This window comes from Cladophialophora immunda (assembly GCF_000835495.1).
Source record: "Cladophialophora immunda strain CBS 83496 unplaced genomic scaffold supercont1.4, whole genome shotgun sequence".
NCBI classification, from domain to species: Eukaryota; Fungi; Ascomycota; class Eurotiomycetes; order Chaetothyriales; family Herpotrichiellaceae; genus Cladophialophora; species Cladophialophora immunda.
This window is the reverse complement of record NW_015622544.1, coordinates 3,603,406-3,627,108: the sequence shown is the minus strand read 5'-3', so window position 1 is coordinate 3,627,108 and position 23,703 is coordinate 3,603,406. Positions and strand designations below refer to the sequence as shown.

Below are 23,703 nucleotides of genomic sequence, written 5' to 3'. Positions count from 1 at the left end.
ACGCCATCTTCCCAGAAACAGGCAGCGCTGTTGTCGTGCTCACCAACTCGTTGTCCTTGAACGGGGGAGTACGGTGGATCGGCAACCTCCTGGTCGAAGCGCTTTTCAACAATCTCGATAATGCTCCCAACTACACTGAGCTCGCCCGGAAATCGGCCTCGAGCAACTTGCAACAAATGAGAGACCTCAATAAGAGCCTCACTGACGGAAGGACTGTGCAGAAGCCTACCAGATCGCTCAGAGCCTTTGCTGGATGCTATTTCAATCTTATCGGAAATTTCTTCATCGATGTGGACTACAATAGGAGGATGGACAGTCTCTATATTTCATACATGGGGCGACATGCTGATACATTTCGGCTAGTCCCATATCAAGAAGACAGTTTCTACTGGAGCTTAGAGTACGACAAGTGCGTAACGCTTGCACGTGAAGCCGGATATGCAAAAGAATATTACATTATCATGTTCGGGTCCGATGCGGATGGGCAGGATATTACGCGCCTATAACCAAGGTTGCTCCACGCATTCGCGTAGTTGCCGATATCATCCTCTGTTGCATGTTCGGGACAAAGCTCGTTTATGTATTGCTGTCGTAGTGCAAGTGATTTCTGGAAACCTTGAAGGGATTCCTTCCGTTCTGAAATGCCTCCATGCGACCGAATTGATGCTCCGATGGTAAAGATGTGTGCTTGTAGGTGAGGAAACTGGCCCGGGAGGCTTTCGCATATCTTTCTGCAGATTCGGATGCCAGAATACCGTTGTTAAATAGGTTCCGCTCCCAGAAGTAGTTCGCCACATCTCCCAGAATCTCCGCGAACCCGATTGATGATGAAAGACTCTGGTCCGATTCCGCATGCACTTTTCTCAAGCTCATAACATGGGGACTGTACAGCTCCCACACTTTCCAATGATCATTCTGAGGAAATTGGATGGATGACTGCCGAGGAAATACTTTGCGGAGAAGCGTGAGAGTTGTCTGGAAGATTTCCTCAAGTTTCCCCTCCACGCCATCCAGGCGATGCAAGATGCTGCGTTGCAGCGATTGGTGGGTCAAGAGGCAGTGCCGCCCTGAGACCTCTGTCTTGGAAATGAGCTGCCGACGGCAAAGGCTGCGAATCATAGCCAAGAATCTGTTCTGAGTTAGCAGCCTGTAACACTAGGGTCCCCGCAGTGTTGGAAGCGCCTACTGTGCCCGTTTCGACTTACTTAAAAATGAAAGACCTTGCTCCAAGTGATCTCCACGTTGCATCTCCTCTGGCACGCCCTCCGGATTCAGCATGGACAAGACATGCATCAGCCTGAGTGTGTCGTCGACCAGCTCCCGCAACGCAACGTCCCAGACAAAGTCGAGGGCTTTGCTATACACAAACGTTGTATCCGGTTTTGTATTGAAGATCTCGGCAGACTCACGGCGCTGCGTGAACATGTCAAGCGTATCCTTTACAGACACATCTGATTCTGCCATATAACCCGCAACATGCGCGATCGCCAGTGGTAAACCCCCAAGTTCTTTGCACAACGAGATCGCATCGTCATTCTCTGTCGGAGGATGTTCTCCATTCAGTTGCTTCAGGAGAAAGCTAGCACCCTCTTCTTCGCCAAACGGCTTTAAGGGAATGTTGTGGGTTGTCTGGGAACGGAGTCCAGCGTTTTGTGATGTCAGCAGCAATGAACCATGACCCAACCGCGGCCGATATGGCGTCAGGCTTTCCATGTCCTCAACGTTGTCGAATACCAGTAACCATTTCCTGTCTGGAGATATGTGAGACAATCACGACAGAAGTACCAATAGTGGGGAGAGCTACCAGTGGTGGTTTCGAACCAAGTTCGAACCTTGTCGATAATTGCACCATCACCGCCATGCTTTGGCTGCTCCAGGTTGAGCTTGTCCGAGATTGTAATGATGTCCTTAATCATCTCAAGCCCTGTCTCGGCCCGTACCCAGAAGATATAGTCATAAAAGTCTCCGTAGCGATGGGTGTATTCTAGGGCAACTTGTGTCTTGCCCATTCCTCCGATGCCATGGATGAGGCAAGACCTCTGATACTGCGTTGATTTTGAGTCGGAAGTGCAACCAAATAATTCATTATGAATCTCTTCCAATACTCTGGTTCGGCCATAGAAGTTTGGGTTTGACCAAAGTGGAATATAGTGAATCCTTGGAGGCGGAGTAGGATGGGCTTCAAATATCCGATGGTTAGACACTAGCACTGCTAGGGGATGTAAAGGTGATAAGAGTGATCGGGGGAAAATTGGTTACCTGGAGTGGGAGGGAGGTTATGATGGTTAATAGTCTGGCTTGCTGCGAAATATTACTATATTATCGAAAGGAGCATCGATTCGTTTAAACGTACCTATAAGGGTGCTACCCTGTACAGATCCTGTGATTATTCCTTGGTTGGGAATGGAGTCATACCTGAGGTGAAGGGGGGCTCCCGATCACCCCAGAATCCAAGCGACAGTCAACCTTCGACTAGCAAGACAGCCGGACCCGTGCAGGGAGCTCAGGGGCAGGATCCACCGAAGACCAAGGCGGTGGTTGCCGAAGAGAGCCTCAACGAAGAGACTTCAGGTCGCCACAGTCTTCTCTGGGAAGGTCTCAAAAAAGTGGTCAGAGGCCGAAAATCAACTCGCGATACTCAACAACCCACGAACGCAGGAGTTTGTGTTTGATCGTCCCCAGAGTAATGGTCTTTGGACGTCGTTCCGCCGGCGGAAATTCGTCGCGGGATGTCGGTCGTTTGTTGGGGATTCGTCAACCCCCTAATCAAGGCATTTGTTGTTTTGAGATATGCGGCGCCTGCTTATATGTGTCATGAAGACATTGCGAAAAGACGAGTTGTGATTCAGAAAGAGAAGACCAGGAAGCGAGTCGACTTCATAGTCGTTGGCGGGAGAGCAACGCGGCAGGTGAGGAGCCAGCGGAAGCAGCGTGGGAGACTCCTGTTCGGGGCCATGTGGCTTCATCCCGGCTTCTCCTGGTGACTATCGAAAAGCCAACAATGCTAACGCGTGACTGACTTTCAATCACAACCATGCCGTCGTCGAGAGTATCTTGCATAAAGTTTTTGCATGCATCCAGGCCAAAGGTCTTGTTCGCCGACCACTGAGAACCACCACGATTCCGGGTCCCCTACCTCAACAGGGAACCCGGTAGGTGGGATTGACACATGAGCAGCGATACGAGATTGCTGAGTGGCCATCATAGCGTCCTTGAGCGGTATAATCGTGACCTCAACGAATGGGCTGAGGCTGCCGCTGAACTTGAAGCCAGATGTAGACGGACCGAGGCATTTGGAGCGGTGGGGACATCATGACGTCACGAAATGGCCCTTCCCCAAGAACAAAATTTCTCTATATAGTATAAAGTCTCACAATTCTTTTCCAAGAACCAGCAGGTCGCTTAGCTCAGGTTAGTAGTCACAGCTCAATGAGTCCCGCATACAAGTACTAATCATAATACAGTTGGTTAGAGCGTGGTGCTAATACCAAATACTATTGGAAACTGTTGACGCCAAGGTCGCGAGTTCGACCCTCGTAGTGACCATTTCTTTTTTGTGTTTTTTTTTTTGGTTTCCCAGTGTCGTTCAGATCACCATCGTAGGGAGTAGATAAGTAAATTGCCCTTTTGGTGAATTGGATTAAAGTCTGCAGACGCTTTCACGCACCGCGTGATGGTCATCCAAGGGATGGTTAGGCGACAAATATCACATTCGAAGCCCGTCCTTGATCTTCAACGCCCTACAGAATATCCTGGGCCTCTGCCTCCTGGCCTGGACGGACGGTCCTGGCCCCGGATACGTCGGTGCATTCCTCGTCACATCCGGGTGTAACGCATCGATTCCAGCACTCCTTGCATGGCAGGCAAACAATATTCGAGGACGTTGGAAGCGAGCATTCTCTAGTGCTCTTCTAGTCTCTCCCGGAAAAGGCGAACCCTCACACGCTTTCGACCGATGATTCCCAAAGGACCATGGCCTGGCGCCCTGCTCGATGAGTGTGGATCAGTGTTCAATGTGACGCGTCGAGAGCACGCCTGGGGACCTGGATGCTCTATGACGTGCTTTTGTGGCCATTCCAGATCTCATACATACTGATTAGGCAAGTCTCCCCAGGCCAATGCCGTTTTCGCGCGGCACTCCTCCGCAGACTCGAATCATGATTAAATAGCCTGCAAAAGATGGCCTCGACCAAAAGGACATCTTCAGAAATCTCTAGTCAATTTTGTATACGAAATTTTCAGGGGTTTGAAGAGCAGTTCCGTGCGCACTCGCCAGCCGAGTCAGTTCTTTCAGCTTCAAATCGGGCATCGGGCTTTTCCTGCAAGTCTGACTCGAGATGGACGTGCCAGGCTTCGCCTTGATCACTGGTGCCGCGTCCGGCATTGGCAGAGCGTGTGCCAAGACGTTTGCAAGAGACGGCGCTGCCGGAATCGCCTTGTTGGACGTCAATCAAGATGCACTGGCGGCGGTCCAGAAGGAGGTTGAAAACGCAGCACCGGAACAAACCCGACGATGTCAAGTGGAAGCGTACGTGGTGGACGTCACGAATGAGGATCAAGTGAACCAAGCCGTTACCGACGTTGCTACAAAGTTCGGCCGTCTCGACTACGTGGTCAACGCCGCGGGAATTGCCATGAAGCACCAGGGCGGCGCGGCATTTGCGGAAACGCGTGATTGGCAGAGAATTGTGGACATCAATCTGACGGGAACTTTCTTCGTCCTCAGAGCGAGCGCGCGGATCATGTTAAAGCAGGACCCGATTCTCTCCAACATCGATGGTCGTCCGCTGCAGCGCGGGTCAATTGTCAACTTCGGGTCGATCCAGGGAGTAGTGGGGATTCCCATGTCCACCGCATACACCGCGACCAAGCACGGCGTCATCGGCCTGACTCGGACGGCATCCGAGGATTATGCCAAAGATGGCTTGAGAATCAATGCCATTTGCCCAGGATATACGGAGACGCCCATGACCACGAAATCGCCGCTTGTCCTGCAGGCAATGTTGGAGCGGGTGGATACTGCCGTCCCTATGCAACGGATGGGAAGACCGGAAGAGATAGCTGACGGGGTGGTCTACCTGTCGGGAGGACGAAGCTCCTTTGTCACAGGGACGACGCTTTTCGTGGACGGCGGGTATACTGAGCGATAGAGCAACGGACGAAGGTTTCATGCCAAGTGTAGTCACGGTCATGGTTGGAGCCAGCGGACCATTTCTCTCTCAAGGGCTCGATCTTTCCAGTGCAATCGAATGATAGATTGGTAGAGCGAATCAGGGCACGTAAATTGTACGAGCCATCCCAGGCCCAGAAAGATTCTCGCCCGCAACCGTCCCTCGTGAAGGTGCAGCGTTGATGAGGACCGTTGTCCACGCTCCAACCGTCAAAGGTCGTGTGGCATCAAAGTCTTTTGCTTCATAATGTCAAGCCAGGTGATGCTCGTTCCGCTCGAAGTCTGCTTCTCGTGCCAGATCTGCTCAATACTTTGGAGAGTCTTGGTAAAACAAGACAGTCCACTTCGCTGCGCAGAGATTTTGAACCAATGAGAAAAGGAGACTTGCACCTCGGGGTCCTCGGCCTCGCATGCTGCTATGAACGCAGGCCAGAGAAACCCAGCAGAGCCGTGGACCACGTCCGGATCTGCAATTTCGCAGCGCAGCAGGCAATCTCGCACCCCGACCACCTTCTGTTGCAACAAAGAGGCGTCCAAATCGTGGATGCGTCGGTTGAAGTAAATGATCAACGCCTGCTGGACCGCATCGAGCATATTGTTCAGAACGTCCCAATCACGCGGTGACTGTAAGCCGCTGGAAGCATGTGCCGTGTCGGTGGGCCTCTGTAATCGATAGAGGCGCCGTTCAACGGCTTTTGCGCGACTGGCAAAGTCCTTTAAGCTGAGAGCATCCGTCCCCCCCTCGGCCTCGGCATAGTCCTTCTCCTTACCAAGACGAATGGTGAGTGACAGCACGAGTAGCCAGGGCTCCGGGAAGGCGAAGATTTCGGGGTAGAGGGTCGGCGGGAACTCCCCAGGCCGTTCAAGGTGCAGGTCATTTTCGCCTGCTTCCTGGCTTTTCACAATCGACCACTCCTCGTCCAAATTGGTCCAAGTCGGGAGGCGGAAGGAGAGACTGTCCCGGCTATGGATCGCCAGCCCACTCGACTCGATTGCTTTGCGAACATGTTGACGTTGGGGGGAGTTCGCACCACAGATGAAAATGCTTTCGTGAAATAGTCGCTCAAAAACGTAACAATGATGTAGCAATCGAACCTTGCGGGACTTTTTGCGGTTGAGGCCTTTGAGCCGGATGAACTTTTCGGCCTCCAACAGGTAACAGTCCGTTTGATCGCGAGTCCCGACGAACATGGAAAGCTGTACCATTGCGAGAAGCGCCATCAAGATGGACTTGTATTTGGCGGTTTTGGGAACAGCATATGCCGTTCTCAGCATCAGCCGGGCGTGCTCTCGGGCGCGTTGTTTATAAGCCTTGCCCTTGTCATGCCATGTTGGAGACTGAGATACGCCACCGAGACTAAAGGCGCTTATCGCCAAGGTTCCATAGAGTGCGGTCAGGCTAGCATGGTCCAATTGCTCGCCGAGGGTGAGAGCCGCCAGGCAATGTCTGATGTGAGGAATGAAGAGGATGTGCCATGGTGTTTTGGTGTGGCGGAGCGGTGTTAGCAACGTGATGACGGTTGTGGCATAGTGTTTGAGCAGCGTCACCACATCCTGTGGGACGGTGTCACCAGGACTTATGACGGGAGAAATGGAAGGGATTATCATCGACTGACTGAGCTGAGCCTCAGGCATGAAGTGTGGAAAGTGGTAGGTCTCGGATGACAATGGGGTGCTGAACACCTCCTGAGTTGCAGACATGGACATGGGGATCTGGTCGTCGAAGATCTCCTGAATGCAGTTTGAGTCCACGGTAGTGTTCCAAAAGTCTGAAGATGCTGGGACCGAGATCTGCTCGGATTGACTGAAAATGGCCTGGACTAGATCTTGGGTCCACGGCGACAGAGGTGCGTCGTCAGACACAACACACTCGTCGCTGAGCCGCACCAAATCTTCCGTAGAAGAACCCTGTTCTAGTAGTTCTTCCCCCGTATCCTTCTCGTTGGAACGGATCCACGGAAGGCGACTCAATGAGAACGCGCCGAACGGACCGCGCTGAATTTGAACCTGCTGCTGAGCAGCTGAATGCTCGCACTCGTCGTCAATCTGAGAAAGGACACGCAAAGTCAATTTGGGGTGGACGCTCGACACGAGCCATGCACTCATTCGCTTGCGTTCATCCTCGGTCAGCAAAGGCCGGCGAAAGCGGGCGATTCCTTCGCCCGTAGCGTTGGAGGCAGTTTCAAAATCGAAAAAGATGCCCTTCTCATAGCCCGCACAATCTAGCCCAAAATACTTGCACATGGAACATGTGGGACGACCTTCGTCGCATTTGACATGTCGAATGCGACACTATGCCTCAAATAATCAGTAAAAACAAAACTAAAAAACAACAAAAAAAACCGCAGCTTTGGAACGGGGGTCGTGCATACAGTGGCGCATCCATTGAACGAACGATTTCTGGAACCGCCCGAATCTGGAGCCTGCTGCCTATCTGGTTGGATCGACATCACGGTGCGCGGAGAAGGGCACACGAGTGAGGAATTAATCCTGGGGCCATGGCCAGGACGGACAATCAATTCATGGTTGAGGAGAGTGGCGAGTGGAATTAGGAAAGTCGCAAATAAGAGTTGAGGGCTTTCTGGAATCTTTGGAGGGGTCACTTTCCTATCTCAACGGGCGTATCGTGCACATGATGAGGGGTCACGGGTATGGCTTTCCTTTTTGGCAGAAAGTTCGTAGAGTTCGAGATGGTGGCAAGGTCATCTTGGGCATACTTACCTGTATCCGACGACCCTCGTATCTCCCTAATCCTTCGATCGGCGTCGGCAGGACTGATTGGCGATAGACTTTACTTGGATAACATGTCACTGTCGGGAGCATCATTCGGTCAGAGGAGGGTCGTCACACAAAATCATCATTTTAGAAGACTCACAGACAAGGAACCCCTAAGGTTAGAGAATGGCGTCGTTTGAGGGGAAAGTGGTGCGTCCCCCAGCCCTTGGCCGACATGATAGGCACCCCGGCCAGCATTACTCACCTTTATAGATTGCAATCACCGGTGCAGCCTCTGGCATGGGCCTGGCGACTGCAAAGCTCCTGGCATCGCGAGGCGCGATCATTTCTCTGGCAGACATAAACGAGGCTGCTGTGAAAGCCGCAGCCAGGTCTTTGACAAATAGCGATAAGCACATGTACACAGTTATTGACGTCCGCGAGAGCCAGTCAGTCGATGCCTGGATTGCGTCCACGGTGCAAAAACTGGGTAAGCTGGATGGCGCTGTGAATATGGCCGGCATCATCACGCCTGCCAAACCGGTCGCCGAAGAAACTGACGAGACGTGGGATTTCAACTTTGCCGTGAACACGCGTGGTGTCTTTTTCTGCATGAGAGCTGAGATTCGGGAGATGCTTAAAGCAGGTGGCAGCATTGTCAGTTCCCTTGCGAATTCTCGGAGCTGCACATTTTACGGTCACATTTGGATCATGTGCTGACCTTTTTTGACGTACAGGTCTCTGCGGCCAGCACTTTTGGCCAGATGGGCTCACCCGGTGTTGCTCCATACTGTGCCAGCAAAGCGGCCGTTATCGGGCTTTCAAGAACAGCAGCAAAAGAGAACCCCAACGTCAGGATCAATTGTGTCGCACCAGGTAAGTGCCAAATTTACTTCTTGAGACTACTGGAGCTATGCTGGAAACGCTTTCGAGACATCATTTCAGCGTAGGGGGAGGTGAGACAGGCTGACCACGCATTCGCAGGCTCTGTCAACACTCCAATGTCTGCTGGCGAAGATCCAGATGATGTGAAACGTGGCTTACAACAAACGGCACAGAAAAGAAGGGCGGAGCCAGTCGAAGTGGCCAACGTGATTGCCTTTCTGTTAAGCGACGAGGCATCTTTCGTGACTGGCGCTGTATATAATGTGGACGGGGGCTGGATCTGTTGATTTGTCACTTCTTTAACCACGCTCAAAAACCTGGAAAGGCGCCCAGTCTGCAGCTCGAGCGAGTGATCTGCATCATTTACATAGGGAATTATAACGCAAACCCTTGGAATCAAGCAACTTGTCGGATATCATCAGATCTTCAACTGTATAGTGTGACAACCCCCTCACAATAATCGCCGCTCGCTGCAGTGTTGTTCAAACTTCTCGAGCACATTTTTGGAGGAGAAGAGAAAGCTCGACCCCTTGTAAGGATGAAAGGGCTGATCACTGTTTGTCACGGCAGGGGTTGATCGTAACGGGATGGACAAAGTTCTTGAATGGGTTGAAGTTCTCTATAGCCTAAGCTTACTTCGAACCTCCAGCTATCTGGGTAAATCCTGTCACCACTACAACATAAGATGGAAGCGATGACGGAGAAAGGCATGCTTTCTCAGACAAGGTCGACACGCCATGAAAGTCCGCTCAAGCTCAAGCAAATTGTAATCCCTTCCATCCAGCAAGTTTGGAAGCCGCGCAACGCCTACGGTACTCAAGGGCGCTTCCAGCGTATCTGGCCACGCTTCGGGTTTGCATTCCGGCAACATTAGTGTTGATACCCGTCATCCAGCTGTCCACCTCGTTGGCTAATGACCCTTTGCCGCACTCAAAGACGTGTTCGGTCCATTGCTCCACAGCTTCAGGTGTCGGCTCGACATATGTGTAATTGTTATCTTTGCAGTGCTGTAGCAAATCGGTCACGACTTGCGTGGCATGCTCAATGCTACGAGTAGCATTTCCAAATGGCTGATGCGGCCCGAGTACCATGAGCATGTTTGGCATGGCGGGCGCCGTGATGCCCAGGAAGGTCTGCGGCCTATGATCCACCCATATGGCTCGCCGTCCTTTCTCGGTGTCGCTGTTGCCGAGGAGTGGTCTACCGTCTTTGGCGCTCCATTCGATAGCGCTGAATGCACCAGTGATGGCGTTGAATCCTGTGGCAAAGATCAAAACATCTAGGTCATATTGCTGCCCGTCGGAGGTCAAAATTCCTTGAGGGTTCACGGCTTCGATGGGGTTTTCTTTTATATCGACAAGGTGGACATTTGGCCGGTTATATGATTCAAAGTAGCCACTTTCCAAGGGCACGCGTCGTGTACCAAACCCGTGGTTTTTGGGGATGAGCTTCTCCGCCACCACTGGATCGTGTACCCTTTCTCTGATCTTGTTGGCCATAAAATCCGAGTAGAGCTTGTTGGCGGTGCGATCGGTGTATGTGTCGCTAAATGCTCCTAACCATTTGGCAAAACCAGGCTTAGCGTACAGTGACTCCCAAAGTGCGAGTCGCTCCTCATCTGAGACATCGGCAGACTTCCGTGGGTCGGCCTGGTGGAGGAAACACATTGGTGTCGATGCACAACGTTCAAAAACGCTGTCATATTCGGCCTTATATTTCTCCATTTTCTCTGGGGTGACTTCCGAATTTCGCAGGGGAGCGGACCAGTTTGCTGTTCGCTGAAAAACATGAAGAGATTTGATGCTTGGTTCCTTTGCTATTTCGGTGATGGCCTGGATGCCAGTTGCGCCAGTACCGATGACACCGATACGTTTCCCGGCCAAGTCGCGGCTTAAGCAGAACTCCTTGGGCCAGTGAGATGTGTGGAACTTTTTGCCTTGAAAGGTGTCGATCCCCAGAATATTGGGCAGAGTCGGCGTAGATAGAAAGCCGAGACAGCTAACGAAGAATGTCGTCCTGTATGTCCTGTCTGATTCGTCTACAAATTGCCAGGTATGGTTGGTATCGTCCCAGAAGGCTGAACGAATCCGGGTGTCGAATTGGATGTCTTTACGAAGGTCATTTCTCTCGGCCACGCGCTGGATGTATTTGAGGGTTTCCGGCTGTGGGGAGAATTCTTCCTTCCAATGCCATTCCTGTAGGAGGCCTTTATCCCATGAAAACCCGTACGAGACGGACTCACAGTCGAAGCGGGCGCCAGGATAGCGATTCCAGTACCAGGTACCCCCAACGTCGCTGCCAGCTTCGAGAAGTTTGATACGCCACGATGGAAACCGTTGGCGGATATGATAGAGACTACAGAGTCCGGAGAGACCAGCCCCAATGATGAGGACGTCGTAGACTTGTTCTTGCTGGATGCCGACAGAGCCCATGGTTGCACGGTCTCTTCGCAACGAACTATGGTGAACTTCGAAAAACAGACAAATGTAGAAATCAGTTGGTTCGGGACGACAAAATCTAAGGATCTCGAATGGTAGACTTTTATAAAGTAATCTAAGAGGGCTCAGCCTTGTGGCAGGTCCAGAAAGAAATGATCATGAAACATTGTTCGACCCGCAAAGAGACTCTTTGACGGATAATGCTCGTCTAGAACAGTGGCAACCCAAGGGAGCCATAGTCACTACTGGCATTCCTGTTCGGCAGATGCCTCGGGCCTCCCTTCTCCAGGAAGGGCAGGCCACCTCGATCACGTGAAGCAAAGACCTGCCGCAAGCCAATCCAGACAAACTCAATCCGGGGTTGGACTTCCCCGGCGAACCAAGGTAGACAAGCAGATATATATCGGGAAAGCTTTGGAGGTGGGCCCGACTGGGCCAACAATCTTCGCGGGGGCGGAGACGGCTAGAATCCACCAAGACGATCGCGATGTCGCATGCGAATGACTTTGAATGCGCTGCAGAAGCTGGACCCGGCGGTTTGCTTTGCTTCGGGGGTAAGTGTGCGCAAAACATGAATATAGACGCATCCCGAGACGATGACTCTCTTCATCCTGAAATTCCTCGATGTCAGCACCTCTGCCTTCGAAGTATCGCTGGAACAGCTGCCCTGTACAATGACTAGCGAACCTACCCCCTCCGGAAAGGAGATCACCACCAAGAACATGGCTGACGCCGAACTGTGCAAGGTTGGCACCTTGGACAATGCCGAACAATTCCAGATACTCGAGCACGCCAGCACCAAAAGAAATATCAAATCTCGCCACGCTCAAATGATAGCTATCGGAGGAACTATCGGTACAGGCCTTTTCGTTGGATCAGGCCAAGCACTTGCAATCGGAGGCCCTGGTCTTCTGTTTCTTTGCTACAGCCTGATCTCGCTGCTGGTGTTGGGCGTCATCACGGCCGTGGCCGAAGTCGCGGCCTTTTTGCCTGTCTCAGGTGCCTCCATGGCCTGCTTCTGCAACCGATTCGTCTCACCGTCCCTGGGGTTTGCCCTTGGCTGGCTCTACTTCTACTCATTTGGCATCATCGTCGCCTACGAGGTCACTGCCGCAGGCATTGTCATCGGCTACTGGCCCAACAACGTCCACATGGCCGTCTGGATCACCATTATGCTGATTGTCATTGTGGCACTCAACTTGTGTCCCGTTGGTATATACGCCGAGACCGAGTTCTGGTTTGCGGGGATCAAGGTGGCCATGATCACTGGCCTCCTGATACTGTCATTTGTCCTTATGCTTGGGGGAGGCCCCGACCATGACCGACTTGGATTCCGCTACTGGAACAACCCTGGCGCTGTCAAGGCGTACATTGTCGACGGTGCCGGCGGCCGCTTCACCGCCTTCCTCTACATCTGGGTGTTCTCGGGGTTCTCCTTCTACTTTGGTCCGGAGTTGGTCATTTTCTCCACTGGCGAAATGCAAAACCCTCGCAAGAACGTCCCCCAGGCATCTCATCGTTACTTTATCCGACTGGTCATCTTCTACGTTATTGGTGCTCTTGGAATCGGAATCATCACCAATTCAGACTCGGAAGGTCTCGTTTCTGGTGCTGGCAATGCCAACGCCTCACCATGGGTTATTGCTATCCGCAATGCAGGCATCCCAGCCTTGCCCTCCATCATCAATGTGGGCATTCTTACCAGTGCGTGGTCCTCCGGCAACTCTTATCTCTACATGTCGAGCCGGGCCTTGTACTCGCTGGCGGTGGCCGGAGACGCCCCCAAAATCTTCGCCCGATGTACCCGCTATGGATTGCCCATCTACGCCGTCTTGGCCAGCAGCTGCTTCGCTCTCTTGGCCTACCTCAACTGCGGTTCTTCGGCGGGAGTGGTCTTTAATTGGTTCATTAACCTTACCAACACGGCCGGCTTCACTTCCTGGCTCATCTGCTGCATTGTCTACATCCGCTTTCGTAAGGCATGCGATGCACAGGGCGTCACGGTGCCCTACAGATCAGTGATCCAGCCATACGCAGCGTGGATTTGCATGTTCTTCTTTGCATTCCTCCTTCTCATGAATGGCTTTACCGTTTTCTACCCAGGCAGGTTCACGGCAAGCGGTTTCTTGACCACTTATTTGGGCATACCGATCTTCGTGCTGCTTTGGATCGGACACAAATTCACCTGGGGCAGAAACGATCCATGGATGTATAGGACGGCCAACGTGGATTTGACGACGAATCTGGCCGAAATCGAAGCTGATGCTGAGATATGGACTAGAATGGAGAACATGAAGGCGGAACAAAGCAACCAGCACAGCTTTTGGAAAAAGATTGCTGTGCTATGGTCATAGATCAGAGCAAGATTCGAGTCAGGTACGCTTGTCCGGAGCTTATCTTTGATTATGAGAACGAGCGAGATGAGATGTGTTTGGTTGAAACGAGGAAGCTGCTCACAAAGCAGAAGCTGTGGGTTTACAGAGCGCACTTTGGGAGCTGTATTCTTCAATCATGGTGAGCAAGGTCAGCCAGCCTAAGTCTGCCCCAAGACCACACCGTCGAGATTGTTACAAAAAGATTAAAAAAAAAAGACGCTATTAAGTTTGAAGACAGGAAATTTTTCCCACCGGAATCCCTCCACAAGTCCGTAAAATCTTGTCGAGAACGAAATAAACCTGCTTCCAAACCTCCCAGGGGCCGTGATTGTTGCCCGCTCACTGAAAGTGGTGAAGACGTGCCCAACGTGTACTTCACGCCTCATCAGCATTCCAGGTCTGTCTCAGTCCTCGACATCGCGTGCTGCGCTGGCTGCAAAGTTGTCATATCGCATTGGCCCCACTTGAATGCTAACTAAGGCCACAATACTCGACATTCCTCAAGTCTCTGCAGTGTCTAGAGAAAACCACCTTGTCTCCGCTTCTTTGCTTCTGTGGCGAGCTTGCATCGTCGTATGACCTCAGTTCTTCCACTATCAATGTTCACAATTTTCTTCATAGCCCGATGACTTGGTCGGTCTAGATTGAAGACTGTTAGCTGACCTAGCTCTAGCTAAGCGTCCCATTGTGCGATTGAAATGTGAAGTAAGGGAGCCCGGGCATATTTTCCTACGGCAATGCCAATCAGGACGGCGGGCATCCCTAACACAACCTTGACGGCCTGGGTTCAATCTGTTGTCATCGAGGGTGGCGCAATGCCGCACGGGCCGCTTCACAACCCTAAATATCTTGAACCATGGACGGCCAAGTTAGGCGGTTATTTTCTAGGCCTGGAAATATATCATGTCTCCTTCTCCTGGAAGATCGTCCAATTCAAAGATGTCGAAGGTGTCCAGCTCGAGTAAAGGTTCCCCGGCATTATTGATCTTTGGATCTCAGTAAGAGTAAATCTCAAGATGGGCAATGGAGGACTAACACGTACCATGTCAGGAAACATGGCATTGTTGGAAGCCGTGTCTGTCGGGCCTGCTGCTGCCGCTGCTGGTGTCTCAGGGCTCGTGGGGCCAGACTTACTCCCTCTGCTGTACTTCACCGTGTTGTATGCGATTCGGGAAACCTCTCGGGCAAACGGGTAACTAAGCTCCAATGCAGTGACCACTTCCAGATGTCCAAAGTGTCCGACCGCAATATCCAAGATTGATACATCGACAGCAGCCGAGAGAATGTTGGGATATTTGAGAACATATAAAAACAAGTTAATTAAGCCGACCATGGGAAAGTAGAATACCAGCCTCCACAACCAAAAAAGGTCAGCATGATCTAGCCTGACAAGGATGGGACCTTCATCCCTTACCACTGTGGCGAAGTAGCGTCGGTGCTGATGACTCTGGTTGCGTGTATAATGTCCCTTGCAGCTTCTGCCACCACCTTTGTGCTCTCCACAATCTGGTGGGTATGCGCCAAATTTCGAGGATCGATGCCGCAAGCATACGAGATCCATGGATAAAAGAAGATTGTATTTATTGCTGTGATGCTGCCATAGTAGGCAAAGTGCACACACAGGGTGCGATTCATTTCTCGCACTGAGCGAAAAGCAGAGGGATCAATGGCGGCAGGTTTCAAGTGGTCAGGAAGGGAGATCTTCCAGGTCTCCAATTGCTGGCTTAGCTCGGCCATTCGTTCCATAATGACTGGCGGAGATTGTCGAAAGCCGGACACGGAAAGAAGCTGTCGGCAGATTTGTGCTGAGATGCGAGCATGATGCACCATCGCCGTCATAAACGAGAGATCGATCGTACTGCCAGCGACAACAGTCGTTGGAATCTGACAGCTGATGTTGTCTTCATCAATCGTCTAGCATTGTGTGCTATATCAGTGCAAGGTCCGTAAGAAAAGGGGGTTGGGTTCCCGATGGACGCACGGATGGACGACCGGAACGGTGAGTGACTTGTCTTTCATGAATGTAAATCGCCCACCACAGCCACTTGCGATGAAGGGCCTCATCCTGTGAGAGTCCCCAACTACTTGGTGGTTCTCGGTGTAGACCTTTCGTCTGCGCCAATCGTACGGCGCTGGCACACATGACCGACTCGAGAGCCGCGTTTCCGGCACCTTCAACATGAAGATTCTGGATATCACCAGTGGTCAGACGTGAAGATGGTACACGCTTTTCCTGCAGACGACACGACCCACCATTGCCGCCAGAGCGCGAACAGCAGTAAGTCCGGAGGGGGTGTAAAGCAAGTCGACGTAGACGGAAAGGGCATTCTCGAAATACACCCAGGACTGTCGTTGTGCATCGGACCAGTTGGACGATTTCTGCTTGGCCAGATACGTCCTGCAGCCAGTGGCATACACGACATTCCTCAAAGCATGCCACGTTGGGCAATTAATGCCACGGGAATTCAAGTGGTCGTGGAGCCGCGCTTCGAACTCGGGACGGTATACGACACCATAGAGGGCCTCGAGAGAGTCTTCGAAATAAGCTGCAAAGGTTAGGTCCAGGCACACCACAACGCGAGAGAGGAACGGTAGGAACCCTTGGTATACAGCCACGCTGTCTGAGCGTCGGGTTCTGACGAGTCGTCTCGATGTTGAAGCCCGGCGAATTTCAGACGTTGAGACCAACTCAACGTGAGGTCCTTGGCGCACTCGGCAAGCGCATTGGTCCCTGATCGTTCCGCAACCCATTTCAATCCCGGCGGAGAGCAAATGGTGATCCAGGAACTCGGGCCTGCAAAATCAATTAGGGTCCTGGCAAAAGGCAGAAACCAAAAGCACCAGAGCTGACCCATGTGTTCCCAATTGGCCTGTTTTGGTTAGATCAGTTCCCCCACGATGCTAATTCGGATGATTGATTTCGTAACCTACCTTATGTGGAGCGATGGTAATCTGTTCCTGAACATTCACCGAGTCCTGAACAGCCTGTTGGTCTATGGACCAGTTTGAATGAGACTCGGAAAACAGGAGTGTGGTCGGACTCTGGGAAGCCTGGACGACTTCAAAATCAGAACCTGGGGTCTGGTGATTGTGGTTCCCGCGTTCACAGGAGGGGCAGGAATGGTGGAAAGGAATGATGAAAATGGCGCTCACCTGCCAGGGATGGACGGCCACCCGTTGAGAACACGTTGCATCGGCCGAAAGATTTTCATTCCCTTCCGGCGCTCCATCCAGTGCCACAATCGACGACAAGGCTGCTGGTGGATTGGTTCGGGCAACAGACGCTGGGTCAGGTCCCAGATGTACCCCAGCATTGGATGATGCAGAGTCTTGCCGGGACTGTATTAGAGTCTCCATTCGCGCCATTCGACTTTCCAGCATGGCTGTGCGGTCATTGTCGGCGTGTTTTTTCGGACGGCGAGCGGGGAGGACGAAGCATTGTTTTCTGAGACTCTGGGTCAAGGAAGAACCAGCCGCCTGCATATCTGGATCGGAGGTCGACTTACGACACATTTTTCACAAGGGAAGCCTCCACGGCCTGTTTGCCACGAGCCTGGTGAACAGCTTTTCCTTCGGATGGAAGCAGAAAACTCGAACTTACAGCGTATTTTCTTCTCGCGACAAGCCACACAAGCGACAGGGACTTTTGGTGGATGCATGATCCAAATGTTGCTACGAGTCTGTCTGCCTTGTGGACCAAAAAAGGTGAATCGTCTTTTGGAAGAGGTCGTAGATGCAGCCGAGGTTTAAAAGGCAGACGTTAACACTTTGACGAGTCCAGCCGCCATTAGGCAGAGTTCGCAGCCAGGGGAATGAGAGATGCTTATGGCCCATGAACCCCCTGCTAGCGGATACATGAAAATGCGCTCGATGGGTGCTTTACCCCGCTTCAGGCAGGCAATTTGTGACACAGTGCCATCAATGCTTAGAGAAGAGAAGTTCAAAGACTTTGTTGCCTGCTGTTCTACAAATTGTGCCGCAGATCAGATTGAGCATTGTACAGGACTGAATGGCGACGTGGTGGCTCGTCCAACCATGACAGTTCATTGGGTGGATTCTCTCGTCGAGGTCATGTGCATAAATTGATTCTAGATCCTGAGGCTCCTTAACATCCTCAGTGGTTCTCTGGAACATGATTAGAGCATTAGGGAATCTCAGAGTTTTCGCCAACCCCCCCTTAGTCCAAACTCCTAGGAAACCCTCACTGCCGATGTAGTTCTCATTTGTCAAGGGAAGATTGACAGGTTGATGGGCGAATCGGATGACCCCCAGCCGAACACCGAGTTAGACCAGAGAGACTTCGGATCCGAAGGATGAATTCGATCCGTCTGTGGTCCTCTGACCCCCTATTCATACCTTTATGAGAGAACAGGAGAGACTTGGAAAGACTGTAAGGCCGGAGGAAGCAACAACGCCTCGGTCGCAAACATTTTAGCACCCGAGGCGTAGCAACAAGCCATCCCGACGATTAAAATGGGACCAGCTCTCAACAGCGGAGGTCCGATGTACATAATAGAGGAAACCGGGTCCAGTCCCCCGGGCCCCGGTATGAGAGAAGGCCGTAAGATACTGATCGAGTATAATCGCGCAGGGGTGTTACCAACCAAGTAGATGGCAGCTATAGGCGTGCTCCTATCTGAAGGATCTAGACAGTACGTCTAAGCGTTCTGAGGAGAGGAAAGAAAACGAGAGAGGCACCGACTGCGAAGTGGATGCTGACAGCCGGCGCTACTGGCAGTATTTTGGAAACCTCCTGAGTAAGTGCTGTGACAACCTACGCTTATAGATTTATTAGAAATTCATGCTTGAAATATTAGAGAGTATATTAGTAGATAGTGTTACATCGTCCTTATTCTGAAGTTAGAATCTTATCATACCCTTACCCCCATTTCGATGAAGCGAAAGCAAAAGAATTCATAGTATTGTCAGGGAGAGGCCCCAGCCCGGGCGTAGAAGGAATCAGATGAGCAATCTCATTCGACTCTTAACTACCTAAATATGCATAGTCCGAAAGCTTTTGTTAGACATGGACCTGTCTGAATTGGATCGAACAAGTTTAGTAGGAACATGGATGACATTTCCCAAGAGTTATTCCACCACATCTGCCCCGTTGTTGCAAGCATAACAATCCCATCTTCAGTCAGGTAATCGAGCGCTGGGAGGGAGTCTGGCGGGCTTGTACGTTTGCGGCCAGTAATGAGCGGCGGCGAGACCTTCCAACGCCGCGCCGTAAGGGAGTGAGGTGTTCAATTGCTCCTTGATGACGGCGCCGAACGTACGGCGGGTCAAGCGTCGCGTGAGCTCTGGCACCTGCAACAGCTGGCGAGCCAACTTGTGTGCTCGTGGAAGGAGCTCCGCTGGCGGTAGGACCTCGTTGACCAATCCCCAGTCTTGAGCCTCTCGGGCATCGAGGATTTGACCGGTGTACATGAGGTAGCGGGCACGGTTCATGCCGATCAACATGGGCCAAATCACCTGGACACCATCGCCCGGCACCAAGCCATTGGGAAAATGGGGTTGATCGCCAAAGGCCGCGGTCTCGGACGCCAGCACAATGTCACAGAGGAATGCCTGTTCCGCGTGCACGGTTGCCGGACCATTAACCGCAGCAATCATGGGACAATCAATGTCGATGTGGTTGTGCGGGAGACGCAAGACAAAGGGGTGAAAATGTGTCCCCCATTCCGACGCGGGCAAGACGTTTGCTCCCGATGCGAGGTCCTCGTAGTGGATGAAGGTACTCCCACTGCCGGTGAGAATGACGACCTTGTTGTCGACATCGTTGGCCACATCCGCGTAGAGTTGGCCCAACTCATCGTCGGGCTTCGGACCCCAAATAATGTCTTTGCCTTGCGTGTGAAATCGGATGGTGAGGATACCATCGTCCGTGCGTTCAAGATGGTAGTGGGCGTAACGGTCTTTGTACTCGTCAAATTTGGTCATGGCAATTGGCTATCGTCGACCTTTTGGATCATCGACGAGGCGCGGAGTTTCCAATTTTGCACAACAGAGAGATCAGGCTCACTAGGAACAAAGGCTTGGACATGCTTCCAAAGGAGTCATTTTGAGCAACGCGAGCCATCTCTCTCAGATGATACTTTTCAAGCCCATCGCTTAGTGTCGGTCGGCCCGAGATGGCACACCCGTCAGGGGAGAGTTCGGTAGGAGCGCGTCCGTCGGCACAAGATAGCAACACCGGCGGCGAGTTGGATGAAAGGTGTTCGGTTGTCCTGCTGGCTCGACCAATTCTCGTGGTCGGATGACCATTCATGACCGGATGCCGAATCAAGTTCACCCCCCATCATATTCACCCTACCTTTCACTGATCAGTTTTTTCCCATTGTCGGATTCGGGAACGAGGAAACAATTGCTAATGTGACTTGTACAAAGAACAGCAGCACCAAAGGATCGGATTACTCTTCGGGCGGCGAAAGGGTTTCAGAAGACGGTCCCGATTTTGGAGCGTCCATGCTGCCACCACACAACATGATGTCGGAATTGGAAGTTTATAGCAAAAGCATACCACTGTCAGTACTAACGACAGTGCCGGTGATGTTCTGGTCCGTCATGAGGTAGACGTAGCTCTGCGCTACGTCCTCCACTCGCCCAATCTTGCCCGTCAACGACTTGCCCTCTCTCATCCTGAAGATCTTTTGTTTGTCTTCCGCGGGCATTTTCCAGAATTCCGTGTCAACAGCCCCCAGGGAGACCAAGTTGACTCTGATCGGCTTCAGGTCCAACGCGAGACCTCTCACCATGCCATGTAGACCCGCCGCAAACGCACCGAGAACAGACCAATCTGGGATTGGTCGCGCCGCCACGGCCCCGGTGGTCAGTGTGATGCTGCTGGAAGGCGTCGGGGTGAGATGTTGAAGCGCATATTTGGCCACAAGCAAAGGCGCGTAGAATCTGACGGTGCCCAGCTTCGTGATGGTCGCCACGTCGAGCTGCCTGATGTCAACTCCGGCAAGCGCGTCACCAGCGGTGTAGACGATATGGTCGACGTTGCCCACCGATCCAAACAGTTTCTTCACATTGACCTCCAATGTATCGATTGTGCCGAGATCGCACACGTGTCCACTCACACGGGCCGCAGGATAGGATCTCTTCAACTGATCGACTTTGGCCGCAATCCTTGATGTATCCGAAGACGAGATGTGCACGGTCATGCCATGCTCGATACTGGCTTCAGCTACACCAAACCCAACACCTGTACCCAAGAACGCGTGGTCAGCCACCTGGAGACGTGATGAAGAAATGCGGCGTCGACGGGTCGAGATGGAACAAGATTACCGGACGAGCCACCAATGATAAGAACTGAAGCTCCCGCGAGCCTTTGAACGTATCGCAATTGACCCGACATTCTCGCGATCGCGATCAGCAGAGGTTTAGACCTTGTAGGCCTTGGATGGTGAAGCTTTTCTGGCTGTCACCGCGCTCGAAGCGAAGAGAGAGATGATTGTCCGAATGGTCAAAGCAAGATAGCCGCCGCAACTGGCCAGAAAGTCTTATTTCCATACGAGCGAATTGAGCGTTGCGAGACCCGTGTCTCATTTAACCCATTGAATATTATTAGACCAGCATGATCGAGGCCGACGGCGTCAGTATCCCTCAAGACCGGGACCGGGTCGAGGCTCACCCCATTGGTCGTCCGGCCCGACCTTTTCACCAAAGATGCATAATTATATCGTGGCTCATATTCCAAAAGAAGAGTCTGAGATTCTAGGCTTATAAATCCAATCGGTGATTTCAGAGTTCTTAGGGTTTGAACGAATTGCGAGAATCTGCATCAATATGGCTCTTTCCACAAGTCATGGTACGTTGCTCGCGCCGCTTCTTGATCAGCCCACCGTTCCCGGGTCATCTTGTCCCTGAGCAGGCCGGCCTCCTTGCCCGCGGCGACACGCTCCGTCCCTTGGCCCCTCGCCGCCTGAACAGTGACTGCCGTCCTCGCCTGACGTTTTTCAGCATACGACGCAAAGGCCGTGGCCAATTCCGCGGTGCTCAGCTCCTTGTTGGCGCCCGGGAGTAATTGATTGAGCACCCAGCAATCCTCCAGTCCCTGGTTAGCCCCTTGTCCACGATGCGGGCTTGATGGATGTGCTGCGTCGCCCAGCAGAACGCATCTCCCATGGTACCAATGCTCCGGGGCACGTGGGGGACGATCAAAATGCCCGAATCGGAGAATGAACTCGGTCGACTTTAGGAGGTCTCTGACCGCGTCGGGCCAACTCTCGACCGCGTCCAAAAGTTCCGCCCGGGTCTCTTCTAGCTTGTCCACCTGGCGCCAGGTGGCCTTCTCGGAGCCGGTGCTAAGAATCATCGTCCAGCCCGAGTGCGTGCGGGAAACTTCAAAGGCTACGACCAATCTGGACTCTCCCATCCAAGCAGAGACTGTTTGTGGTGCTAAGCTCTTGGGAGTCGGAGCAATACCACTCAGCTCCACCAGTTAGTGCGCACTCGACATGATCCCAACGGGGTACCTACCGATAATTGTCCAGTCGCATTCGCGGGAGGTTCAGAGATGCCATGTTTCTGATTGATTATCTTTCGGGTAGTTGAGTGAAGACCGTCGCAGGCCACCACAAAGGATGTGGCAATCTTTCGACCGTCTTTCGCCGTCGCAACGACGCCGTTTGCCAGGTCGTCTATCTCGTGCAACTCCCAGTCTTCATGAATCTGCACACCCAGCCGCACCGCCTCCGCCTTCAGTGTTTGCAGCAACACACCTCTCCGTACGAAAGCGGGCCAAAAGCCATACTGCTCTTTCGTATAGGAGATATCAAGACCTCCCAGGTACTCCCCATCCGCGTTGTAGTCCCAAATGTTGAGTACGGGTTCTCCAATGTTGGCCAGCCCGATGGTATCTAGAACCTTCAACCTGCACGGACACGTCAGCCAAGTTCTCTACCCACGGGAGAGGAAGATGCTTGCCCATTCGGCTGCAGAGCAAGTGCAACACCTGCTGCATTTTCCGGTCGTTGAATTCTTTCCACAATAGTGACTTCGTAACCCCTTTGCCTCAACATAATGGCCATGGTCGGGCCGATGATGCCACAGCCCACCACGAGGACTTTCGACATGCTGGACAAGACAAAGGTCGATGTCTGCCCTTCAGAGAACGCTTGTTGCCTGACCGTCACCACAGCAGCTGGTCTCAAGATCCGAGGGCGTGTAATGAGACCGCAATGCCGGCTTTCGCTCATAAATACCAGCGTGGTTTCGAGCTTCATGATAGCACCGAATACATTAATAATATTTGATTCGTCGAGATGATGCCTACACCAACCGGGTGGCGCTCAGCCGTCCCGAATCGGACGTCGGACGTACACGACAGACAGAGTCACCCCGGATCTCCGTGTGACGCCGGGCAAACCTGTTTGCAGACTTGCTACGTAAATTTATCATGGATTAGACCCAAGTTCATGGGAACCAGAGTCTCGGTCTTCTGCTTGCTCTGAAGTGCTGCTGGTTGCTGTGATTTTTCTTCTCACAAAGTCAACTGGACCAAAAATGCCCCGGAAAGACATCCACTTCCAGACTGACGACGGCGTCACGCTCCGAGGATGGCTGTTCACCCCCGAAAACCACAGTGGCAAGTTGGCCTGTCTTATCATGGCCCACGGCTGGTCGGCAGTCAAGGAGATGGAACTGGAACTCTTCGCCAACCACTTCACGTCGCACCTGGCATTGGCCTGTCTCGTTTTCGACCATCGGTCCTTTGGTGCCAGCGACGGCGAGCCGCGATATGAGATTGTCCCTTCGTTGCAAAAGAACGATTATTCTGATGCAGTGACTTACGCTCAAAGTCTGGATGAGATCGATGCGGACAAAGTTGGGATATGGTACGTTTATATTATCGGATTCACGGCGTGAATATGCTGTTTCTGATTCTCATCGAATAGGGGTACTTCGTAGGTCTCTCAGGATTGACAAGGTTCATCGAGATCAACGCTGACGCGTCGCTGAAAAATACAGCTACTCTGGCGGTGTTGTGCTAGAAGTCGCTGCTGTGGATAAGAGAGTGAAAGCGGTGCTGGCGCAAATGTAAAATGCTCCCTATCATACCCTGTCAAGGAGAAAAAGGAGAAACTGCTCACCACGAGCCTTCAGACCCTTT

The 23,703-nt window shown here is 52.2% G+C and overlaps 3 protein-coding genes and 1 pseudogene across 4 annotated transcripts; 2 read left to right on the top strand and 2 right to left on the bottom strand.

Annotated features, from left to right (window-relative positions):
* Positions 1 to 536: 536 nt before the first annotated feature.
* Positions 537 to 2,135, bottom strand: PV07_07619 (uncharacterized protein). Its single transcript, XM_016394720.1, has 3 exons — positions 1,805 to 2,135; positions 1,187 to 1,751; positions 537 to 1,129 (listed from the first exon to the last, which is right to left on the bottom strand). The coding sequence occupies exons 1-3, from the start codon at positions 2,007 to 2,009 to the stop codon at positions 577 to 579; spliced, it is 1,323 nt and encodes a 440-aa protein (XP_016248139.1). The 5' UTR covers positions 2,010 to 2,135; the 3' UTR covers positions 537 to 576.
* Positions 2,136 to 3,451: 1,316 nt separating this feature from the next.
* On the top strand, positions 3,452 to 3,546 carry PV07_07618 (annotated as a pseudogene). Its single transcript has one exon. The product of its transcript is annotated as a tRNA-OTHER (tRNA).
* A 791-nt stretch (positions 3,547 to 4,337) lies between these two features.
* On the top strand, positions 4,338 to 5,271 carry PV07_07617 (uncharacterized protein; the record flags this gene model as incomplete). The annotated part of the gene is made up of 1 exon (XM_016394719.1): positions 4,338 to 5,271. The coding sequence occupies one exon, from the start codon at positions 4,338 to 4,340 to the stop codon at positions 5,148 to 5,150; it is 813 nt and encodes a 270-aa protein (XP_016248138.1). The 3' UTR covers positions 5,151 to 5,271.
* A 14,818-nt stretch (positions 5,272 to 20,089) lies between these two features.
* Positions 20,090 to 21,126, bottom strand: PV07_07616 (uncharacterized protein; the record flags this gene model as incomplete). The annotated part of the gene is made up of 2 exons (XM_016394718.1): positions 20,877 to 21,126; positions 20,090 to 20,793 (listed from the first exon to the last, which is right to left on the bottom strand). The coding sequence occupies exons 1-2, from the start codon at positions 20,944 to 20,946 to the stop codon at positions 20,090 to 20,092; spliced, it is 774 nt and encodes a 257-aa protein (XP_016248137.1). The 5' UTR covers positions 20,947 to 21,126.
* Between the last annotated feature and the right edge of the window lie 2,577 nt (positions 21,127 to 23,703).